This window comes from Coenobita brevimanus, chromosome 5, assembly GCF_032717465.1.
Source record: "Coenobita brevimanus isolate Jiangsu-jjx chromosome 5, ASM3271746v2, whole genome shotgun sequence".
In the NCBI taxonomy this organism is placed as follows: Eukaryota; Metazoa; Arthropoda; class Malacostraca; order Decapoda; family Coenobitidae; genus Coenobita; species Coenobita brevimanus.
Window position 1 is genome coordinate 36,957,333 of NC_136958.1, and position 11,266 is coordinate 36,968,598.

General features: G+C 41.9%; 1 protein-coding gene across 1 annotated transcript in view; it reads left to right on the plus strand.

Annotated features, from left to right (window-relative positions):
- Positions 1 to 8,107, plus strand: part of LOC145398801 (uncharacterized) — a 647,885-nt gene extending 639,778 nt beyond the window's left edge. Inside the window, exon 12 of the mRNA XM_080271612.1 lies at positions 7,958 to 8,107. Coding sequence (XP_080127738.1) covers positions 7,958 to 8,107 — 150 coding nt within the window. The remainder of the gene's footprint in view (positions 1 to 7,957) is intronic.
- Positions 8,108 to 11,266: the final 3,159 nt, after the last annotated feature.

Consider the following 11,266-nt stretch of genomic DNA (forward strand, 5'->3'; position numbering starts at 1 on the left):
AAACAACCATATTATTTTTACCCCAGTCAGAGATACGAGCCAAGTCAGACATTAGGTGTGCCATAGCCTCATCCCTTGTTTGTTGAAGTAACTGTTGAGATGGGCGTTGCGGGAACCGAATGGAAAGGTGAAGGGTGGAGTCATCAGCGTATGAGTGGATATGGTTAGATGTACAGCTTAGAAGATCATTGATGAATAAAAGGAAGAGAGTTGGTGATAGGACAGAGCCCTGAGGAACACCACTGTTGATAGATCTAGGAGAAGAACGATGGCCGTCTACAACAGCGGCTATAGAACGACCAGAAAGGAAGCTAGCGATGAAGGCACAGATAGAAGGATAGAAACCGTAGGAGGGCAGTTTGGAAATTAAAGATTTATGCCAGACTCGATCGAAAGCCTTTGAGATGTCAAGTGCAATGGCAAAGCTTTCGCCAAAGTCGCGAAAGGAGGATGACCAGGAGTCTGAAAGGTAGGTGAGAAGATCGCCAGTGGAGCGTCCCTGACGGAACCCATACTGACGATCGGAAAGAAGGTTGTGATAGGAAAGATGCCTTAAAATTTTTCTATTAAGAATTGACTCGAAAACTTTTGAAATACAGGACGTTAAAGCAATTGGACGATAGTTGGAGGGTTGGGAGTGGTCACCCTTCTTTGGGACTGGCTGAATGAGAGCAAACTTCCAGCAAGAAGGAAAGGTACAAGTTGACAGACAGAGGCTAAAGAGTTTGCCTAGGCAGGGTGTAAGCACAGAAGCACAGTTCTTGAGAACAACAGGAGGGACCCCATCAGGCCCATATCCCTTGTTAGTACTGAGGCCAGTGATGGCAGAAAATACATCAACTGAAGAAATTTTAATGTCAGCCATGAGGAAGTCAGAGGGGGGAAGTGATGGAGGAACAGCACCGGTATCGTCTAAGGTAGAATTGGAGGAGAAAGTCTGTGCGAAGAGATCTGCTTTATCAGTAGAAGAAATAGCTACAGAACCATCAGAGTAGAAAAGAGGAGGGAAGGATGATGAGGTAAAGTTGTTAGAAAGATTTTTGGCAAGATGCCAGAAGGAGCGGGAAGAATTCGAGTTGGAGAGTTGAGAGCATTTAGTATGGATGAAATTATTTTTAGTAGAGCGAAGAACAGACTTAGCACGATTCCGGGCAGAAACGTAAAGATGATGTGATTCAGGGGTGGGTTGGCTCCGGTACCTTTTGTAGGCCCTCTCCTTGTTGCGGACAGCATTAGAACAAGCGTGATTAAACCAAGGCTTTCTTGCGTTAGTCAAAGGATATGAGAAAGGAATGTATGCTTCCATGCCCGAGAGAATAACCTCCGTAATGCGCAAGGCACACTCAGATGGCTCACGGCCATGGAAGCAATAATCATTCCAGGGAAAATCAAAGAAGTACTGCCTGAGGGCCTCCCAGTCTGCGGCTCCAAAATGCCACAGACGACGTTTCCCTGGAGGGTCCACAGGCCGTACCGGAGTGATAGGACAGGTTAAGGTAATAAGGTTGTGATCGGAGGAGCCCAACGGAGAGAAAAGATTAACAGAGTAAGCAGAAGGATTAGTTGTGAGGAAGAGGTCAAGTATGTTGGAGCTCTCTCCAAGGCGGTCAGGGATACGGGTAGGGTGCTGTACAAGCTGCTCTAGGTCATTAAGGATAGAAAAGATGTAGGCTTTTTCACCAGGTGGATCCGTGAAAGGAGAGGAGAGCCAAAGGTGGTGGTGAACATTGAAATCTCCAAGAATGGAGATTTCAGAGAAAGGAGAAATGGATAGAATGTGTTCCATCGTAGAAGTAAGATAGTCGAAGAATTTTTGATAGTCAGTAGAATTAGGGGATAAGTAAACAGCACAGATATATATAGTCAGAGAATGACAGGAAAGCCGAAGCCAGAGTGTGGAGAATACAGAAGAATCAAGTTCAGGAACACGAGAGCAAGATAAGTCGTTGTGTATATATACACAACAGCCACCTTTGGCTTTGAAATGAGTATAGAGAAAGTAGGAGGATACAGAAAAGGGTTTGCTGTCAGTTGCCTCAGACAGCTGAGTCTCCGTTAGAAAAAGAAGGTGAGGTTTAGAGGAGGAGAGGTGGTGCTCAACAGAGCGAAAGTTAGAGGAATGGCCGCGAATGTTGCAGAAATGAAGAAGAAGAGAGTCAGACAGTGGTTCCAGGCACCTTGAGTCGTCATCGGGAGAGGGGCAGATGGTGGGGGCATTTATGGTCCCCCCCCCTGGGGACTCCGAGGCTTGATATAACGACGCCATTTTAGGTAAATTTTGAATAGGAAGTGTAGTGTGTACTTTGAATGTAGTTTGGTGAAGATAGTTAGAGAAATTTGTACTGGAGAGCATGCTGGCCTACTCTCTGTGTAACTGAGACACTGAAAAAGTTCAGCAAAGGGGGATGGTCAGGAACTAGTCCTGAGGGCTGATGAAACGGGAGCTCCAGCACTCCCTGTCATCAGCTTTCCATCCACCTCGGGAGTACTGCCCTGCTCGACTGGTGCTACAGTCTACTCCAGACAAGTGGGGTCTGGCTGCTGCTTCATGACTATTCGCTGACCACCAAAGCTCCGAACTGTGGGTAATGCGGAACTTTCCCTGACTGTACATGATTTACTGACTTATGGGAAACCATTAGGCTTGTCACTCAATGTAAAACCACCTGAAAAGGAAAGAGGAGTAATAAAAAGTGACAGGAAAGAGGGGAGAAATGGGAAGAGAGGAGGGCAGACACAAAAAAGAATGATAAAGGTGAGAGAGGAAGTAGCCAACACTACATCAAGTGAGTGGATGATATGCCCATGAAATAAAATATAAAGAAAACAAGATCAAGAGAGAAGCAAAGTCAACAGTAAACTTCATTTACACCCATTAAAAAAACAAAAGCAGAAAAGGTAAATACAAAGTACAGTACATGCATCTGGATAGATTTTAGCAAGTCTGAGTAAGTCTTCCATTATGCCTGAGGAAGAGCAAATGTCAGTGAGGCATAAGGAACGTGATTATAACAACATGGGGGGGACAATAAGCCAATAGAAAGCAATTGTTTACCACCTTGAAAATACCTGTAGTCAGAAATATGCAGAATACAAACTGGAGAAATTAGTCTTGAATTGATAAAGTTTTCCTGTTGTTTCAACCAAAATGCACATTTACCTACTATGTTATGAGTTTATTAAGCACAAAAATGAGCATTACAATTTTGTTTAACTGGAATAATTAGCATGCATTTGACCCTGACTGTTGCTATTCATAACTCTGGGATATGGGTAACGCATTATGAAACTCACCTTCCAACCTATCTGTGATGGCGTGGGCCAATGGAAGGCAAGTATTCATGGCTAAAAGGTACTGGCCAGTGAAAACAGGTTATTTGTATGATGGTGTCATAGACTGATGCGCTGGGCCAATATTTGTGAGTCTCGGTCTCGGTCTCGGATCAGCCCAGACATGCATTAACAATGTTGTTGAGCCATAAAATGTGCAGTAATGGCAGGAGTGTGGATTTTCATCCTGAAATGATAATGAAAACCTCTATAACCAAAAGCACTATAACAAAGGGGTCACTGTATAAGATAAACATGACCAGGGCCAGCAGTGCACTCTGGGGCACTCTACTTGTTACTGTCATCCACTTGGATCCCCTGTCTCTTATAACCGGTCTCATTTGTCTTTCCAACAAGTTATTTTCCATCCATTTTAACAATTGACCATACACTCCTCCAGCAGTTGTTTCCACAATAGTCATTTATGTGGTACCCTGTCAAATGCCTTTCTCAGATAAAGGTTGACACAATCTACCCAACCCTTTCTCTTTCACGCGTAATATCCACAGTTCTACTTTAGAAACATAGCAAATTAATAATGCAAGATAAGCATTTTTGAAATCCAAATTGTTTTGTTCATATTAGCCATTTTCCTTCTAGAGACTGAGCCCATCTATTTCTACACTTTTTTACAGTTAGAAGCAACACTGGTAAGGTACAGTGGCCTATAATTCATTGGTTCTTCTCTGTCTCATCCTTTATGTAATGACACTACATTTGCTCTTTTCCAGTTTACTGTATTGGTACAGTAATTCAATTGTCCAGAGAAAACTTAATTCCATGAATTGGCCTCCACGAAGTGGTCTTCACATTTTTTCAGGATCAATCTGGTCACTTCATCTTGTCCTGTTGCCAGTCTCATCTTCAATTCCTTAATCAATTTCAATACTTCACTTGTGTCAACTACTATGTCTGGCATTTGTAGAACTCTTATTTTCTCTTCGGGTTCCAAAAACTCTCCCTCTTTGACAAAGGCCGACTGCAGTTTGTCATTCAGTAATTTGCAGATCTCTTCTTCCTTGTCTTATGTTACCTTTCCAGCTTTCATCTTTCATAATTATCCTGGATTTTCATTTTTCCAATTGCAAATCAGCTGAAAAGTCTTGGTTCTTTTTTTCATTTGAATAAAGTCCTTTTTGTAATCAATTATTTCCTCAGTATTTTTATGTAAGCATTTCTTACTTTACTTATACTCATTCTAAGCTCTTTCACTGTACTGCTTCCATACATTGTTCCATGCTCTGTTTTTTGCCTGAAGTGAATTCTACATGTCATTAAATCACCCTTTCTTCTTTTCCATCCCCGGTGAGGATTTCAGGATGTGCCTGTTGACCCCTTTCTTGTAAGCCATCAACATGATTTCATACTTTTCATGAATATTTTTGGTTGCTTCTGTTTTCCTTAAGCCAAGGTCCCTAAAACATTTTCTCAAAGCATAAGAATCCGCTCTTCCATAGCACTGTCCAACTTGTGTGTTGTTCTTCTGTCTTGAATCCTATGACCACATCCATCTCTGTGACCAGATAGCCACTTTTTCCTACAGGGTGCTGGTACTTAAAATTCTTCATATCGTTGGGATCTCTTGAGAAAACAAAGTCTAAATTGTATGGCTGTTCCCTCCCCCTAACTCTTGTATTTTTTTTAATTTGTTGGGTTAACAACTTTTCTGTTTTAAGTCTCATCAGTCTATTTGCTGTTAAAATCTCCAATAAATATTTTTTTTTTTCTCTCTCTCTTCATTAACACCACAATTGCACTTTTTTTTCCCTCTAATTATACTTCACTTCAGTCTTTACCTTTGTAAGAACTCTTATCCTTTATACCGAAATTTTTCTTATTTTTGTAGGCCATTTGTTTTTCTATTTTTATGTACAAATTTATTCAATATACAACTCCCCACACATCCATGAAGTATCAGTCTGAGGTGATGTCGGTGGTGGTGAGACAGTGCTGACATGTGGATGCTGCAAGGAAGGCTGGGAGGCTGTAATGCTGCATCTATATCATGCATGACTTCTGGCTGTCTGATCCTTGTCATCAGAGTTGGAGTCCTCAGAGGACTTCCCTGTTATCAGAGTCCTACGCCTCATAGGACTCTTCCAAGGTATCATAGAGGTAGAGGAAGTCCTCAGGCTCTGGAGGGTCATCAGGGTCACTCTAAAGTGGTGGCAAGGAGGTATGATAGGAGTACCGGGTGGGCAACTGGGGCATGTCACTCTGTGGGTTAATTTCTTTCCTCAGGCTTTGTCTCCCCACTTGACAGTGACCACACTGTTACTGTACTTCTAGTTCCCTCCCAGTTGCACATTACTCAACCTCTTCCTTGCATGAGTGGGAGACTTGGCAATGCCAGAGGTGGCAGGGGCTGGGCATCCAGCAGCATTAACAAATGAATCATGCAATGCAGAATCGGATATCATTATTCCTACCCCTCCTGTTTCCTAAGGAAGACTGGCATTGTCACTCACCTGCCTCCTAGAAGCCGGCATCTTGCACCGAGTGTCATAGAAAATGAGAATGACTTTCAATGCTGGCAGGAAAGCAAAATATCTTTATCTGTCATCCCCAATCACCTGTTTCTGGATGGCATTATCATTTACCTGTGCCTTTTGGGGTTAAAAACAAAAGGAAGTGAAAGGGGGGTAGGGGTAACATAGAGTGACGGTTTACTGTTTAATATGTGTTTTAGAAAGCAGGATTGAAAAGGGATGATTGCATGCCTGCTATAATGTCACATATGAGGTCTGTTCAGAAAGTATCTGACCTTACGCTCTAAAAAGCTAAATAGCTGACCTATTGAACAAGGACACTAATTACCCTCAAAGTAGCCCTCTTTCTGAATTGAGTCCTGTAGTCCAGCATTCATTCTACAGCCTTAAACATTTTTCAGAGTTGGTTTTTGGTATCTCCTGCAGATGCTTCATACCATTCATCATGATCTCTTCTCGTCTCAAATTGGGAACCCTTCAGCAGAGTTTTGAGTTTGGGGAAAAACCAAAAATTGCACGGAGCCATGTCAGGTGAGTAGGGAGCCTGCCAGACTTGAGAGATGTTGTGCTTGGCCAAAAATTCCGGAATCAGTCAAGATTATTGGACAGGGGCATTGCCATGGTGCAGCTTTTAACTTGCTGCTTTCCAAAGGTCTGATCTTTTCCGCTGAACTGTGTCACAAGGATGGCAGATTATGTTGAGGTAGTAATATTTGTTGACAGTCTGACCTTCCGGTGCATATTCATGATGCACAACACCACAGAGTTTAAAAAAGCTGTCAACATGCATTTCACTCTGCTGCATACCTATCATGCTTCTTTTGGCTGAGGCGACCTGCATGCATCCACTGGGATGACTGTCCTTTGGTTTCTGGGTCGTACCCATACACCCAAGTCTCATCTCCAGTGATAATAATCTTGAGAAAGTCTGGATCATGATTTGCACACTCCAACATGTCATGAGCAACATTCATCCGCAGAGCCTGTTGTTCACGTGAAAAGAGTTTTGGAACGAACTTGCTGGCAACTCTTTGCATGCCCAAATCATCCGTCAAGATTTCGTGTGCTGATCCATCACAGATTCCAGTTTCATTAGCAATTTCTCTGACAGTCAACTGATGATTTCCCATGACCAAATTGCAAACTTTCTTCACATATTCAGCACTCTGGCTTGTTGATGGCCTCCCAGGACGTGGATCGCTTTCGACTGACATTTGGCCATTTTTATAAACGATTGTACCTCTTCTTTATTTGCGTTACCCCCATAGCTTCATTCCCCAAAATTTGCTGGATCATCCTGATAGTTTCAACTTGGGTATCACCTAGTTTTTTTGGTCATCATGACAAGCACAGGAATGTGACGAGTGTAAGGTGGATGGCATTGAACACAGGCTGAAGCCACTGAGTCACTAGTGGCGGCTGGCATTAATCACACATTTGCACAAAGGTCCTGCACTGTCTTACACAAAATCGTGCCCCTATCCTTCAACTGCTTGGTGGGGGGGGGGGGAGGCCGGATACTTTCTAAACAGACCTCATAGAGCTCCACTTTGATCTGTTCACATTGAGATATTTTCCCATTGCTGAATTTAATAACTTGGCATTAAGAAGAAATTAATTTTAAAAAAATATTACTGTACTGAGAGGTTTTACCTTATCAAACCAGTGATTTTTCTTTCTTCTTCCAAGATGGTTTGCTCAGCCTAGCAGGGACATTAACAAGAGGGGTTTAATATAGCCTTCACAACTAGAGGTCCCTGTAAATTTGAGTAAAATTTTTTGGTGGCAGCCTGACTGAAATGTGAAACTTATTTTCAGAGTAAAGAGGTTGAACAGATAAGGGATTTAATTGGAATGTTGCAGGAGACTGTACAGCATGGAAAGCAACCATTAGTAGAACCAAGTTGTCTCATTGAAGAATATTGTCTCTCAAAATGTATGCATGGGTATTAATAGCATCTTTGAATCTGTGTTATACAGTTTGGTGGTTGTGGGCTGATGGAAGGTATGCAATAAATAACCATGAGTGGACAGCCAACAGTAAATATTCCTGAAGTGGCCAGTATAAAGAGAGAGAGAGAGAGAGAGAGAGAGAGAGAGAGAGAGAGACTTATGACTATTGTATCTATATTTAACAGGTTGGTGGTGGTTTGGTGGGAGGTACTCAATATATAACCATGAGTGGACAACCAGCAGTCTCGATCCCTGTTGTGGGCAGCATGCAAGGACATATACCATCCATCAGTCATGTTGTACAGGTAAACAGTAAAAATATTTTACTGACATAAATCTATTTATCAGTCCATCTATAGCCTGATGCCTTACTCCTTTAAGGGGTGGCCACAGACAAATCACCTCCATGTCGCCCTGTCCCCTGTCATTTCGCTGCCTTTCTACCATCTCACCCCATTCACTCGTTATAATTCTCCACTTCATCCTTCCATCTCATCCTCCCTCTGCCCCCCACCACATCACTCACATACACTCTCCACGTTAGTCTCTCGCTCTCCATCACATGGTCAAACCACCTCAGTGTATTTCTCCTAATGCTTTCTGTCACATCCACATTCACACCACAATGCTCCTCCACACCATCATTTGTCAGTCTGTCTCTCCATATACCTCCACATGCACCTCTCAGATAAATCACTTCCATTGCTCTCATTCTTGATGTGTGTCCATCCAACAAGGTCCAAGCTTCACTTCCATATGTTAGAGTTGGTATGACAATATTATCATGCAGTGAATTTTTTTCTTATATGCTTACTTTACTGTTTCTTGTCACTGCTTTCAAAGAACCAGCAGTGTTTCTTCCCTGTTGTACCCTTTCAAGCATTTCATCCTCTAAACTTCCATCCTTACTCCTCACAGTACCCAAGTAAGTAAATGAACTCACATTTTCCATTTCTTCATCATCCAACCTCACTGTGCATTCAGTGACTTCATTTCTCTCGAAGACCACAGCTTTACTCCTCCCTACATTCACCTTTAGCTTCCATTTCTTACACACTCTCCCAGACTCATTCACCAAGCCTTGCAGTTCTCCTTAGTCTTCACTTAACAGTACAGTATCATCTGCAAATAACAGAACAGGAAGTTTCCAAATGCTGCCCTCTCTTATTAGGGCTGCTCCAACATCCACTGTCCTACTGTGTATCTCTTATAACCCTATCCAGATATACAGATTGAACAACCATGGAGACATGACATGCCTCTTTTTCAATCAAACATTCACATGGAAAAATTCACTCATTTCACCTTCCACACTCACTGCAGCCCTAGCACCTCATACATGCTCTTCATGGCATTCATCAGCTTCCCATTTACTCCATACATTCTTAATATTTTCCTCACTCCTTGTCTGTCCGCTGTGTCATATGCTTTCTCCAAATCAGTGAAGGCCTCATACCTCTTTCCCTTCTCTAGAAACTTTCCCACTCAATACCATAGGATGAATGTCAGGTCTGCACAACCTCTTCCCCTCCTAAAACCTTCCTGTTCTTCTCCAACTAATTCCTTGGTTATTTCCCTATTTCTGTCAATAAGTATCCCACGATATACTTTTCCTGTTACACTAAGAAGACAAATGCTCCTGTGATTACCACGCACTTCTTTTTCCCCTTTTCCTTCACACAGGGGAATAATTATACCTGATTTCCAGTCCTCTGGAACTCTACCTGCCTTGCAAGCCAATTTTTACATCTTCCATATTTTTTCTACCACTGTTACATCCCCATGTTTCAGCATTTCACCACACACTCTGTCAATTCCTGGGGCTTGCCCCATTTTGACTTTCATTGCTCCCACTACATCCATCCTATTGATCCTCCCTTCTCATCTCTCTCCTTCTCCCAGCCATTCCTCAGCCATTTATATTCACGTTACTTTCGTCTATGTTTGACAGTTCCTTAAACTATTCTCTCCATCTGCTCGCTTTTTCTCCCTTCTCCATTGTTAGTCTACCAATTTCATCTTTCACTCCCCTTCTACTTTGTTTATCCCCCTGTCCCAATGACATGCACATAGGGGGGTGTTGGGGGTTTAACCCACCCCATCCTGACCACTTTTCCACCACCGACTCTCCCCAATCCCAGCCATTTTTGGAAAAATTTTTTTTTGGCTCAAACCTCGCTTTTGGTGAGAGACATCGAAAATTCATAGAGAAATTGCTCACCTGAGGTTTAAAATACTGTACTCGATACAGGTAGGAGTACCTCCTTACCTTACTGGGTTTTCTAACAGGCTGGCACCAAAGAAAACGAGTTCTATGGGAGGATAACTATTTCGCACCACTCATAAACGGTATTTATTTATTTACTTGGTACGAATTTATATGTAATACAAGAGTATGTATGTTTTCAAGCAGTAATATAGGCATTATAAGCATTGTTTCACTCACTAACTCATCACCATACCTGACCTTTTTTTGCCACATTACCTGATCATCATTTCTGACTGTTTCTTCCTCTAATGCTATGTAAAGTTTGTCCTCCACACACGAACGAACACCAGGAGAGAGCAGACGTCCCAGCCATCGCTGCTTACCTTAAGTAGTTTCAGGAATTTTGTCTGTCCTGTCTCCTAAGGTCTTGTTTTAAATTCAAAATAATGAAAGTTAATAGACTACCAAAAATGTAAAGAATTATTGGCTAGATTGTACATGAATGTTTGTAGTTTTTTTTCGGTAACAGTTGTTTTGGTATTTAACCAACATCAAACATGGCCGAAAATATAAACAATGAGGGACTAGAATTTCAAGGATTTGATGCTAATACCAATGTCATGGACCTGGTTAAAACATTAATTATGAGGATTAGTTAACTCGAAAAGAAAGTAGAGAATCTAATGATAAAGGATGTGTCAGTAAATACGGAAACTACCATACAGAGTCTGATCCAGTCCAATGAAACAGCCAATGAAGAGATTAGGAATTTGAAGCGGGAAAATGTTGAACTGAGGAGGAAACTAGAAGAGAGTACTAATAAAACGGAGAAGGTGAGTAATGTATTAGAAGAACATAAGGCAAAGTGGGCATACGTAGAAGAAGAACAGAAAGAAGTGGTCAGCTTAAGAGAGATCATCCAGGAAGAAAGGGAAATGAACAAGAAAGAAATGGAAGAAAATGTAGTGAAAATACTGAAGAAAAAAGAGAAAATAGTGAGAGAAACTGTAGAAAGGAGCAGATGTGTGGTAGTATTTGGAAACAGGGAAGAGGAAGAAAAGGTTAGGTTCGTAAGACTCGAGAGAGACACGAACCTGGTGAGAGGAATATTAGGCAAGATTGACCCCGAAGGAGACAAGTGGGTAAAAGAAATTGAGGAAGTAAGGAGGATAGGGCCTTACAAGAAAGGGGAAACAAGACCAATGAGAGTCAAGTTTACATCAGAAAGTGTAATAAAGGAGATACTTAAAGTGACCTGGAAATTAAGCAAAGAGGCGGGGATGGA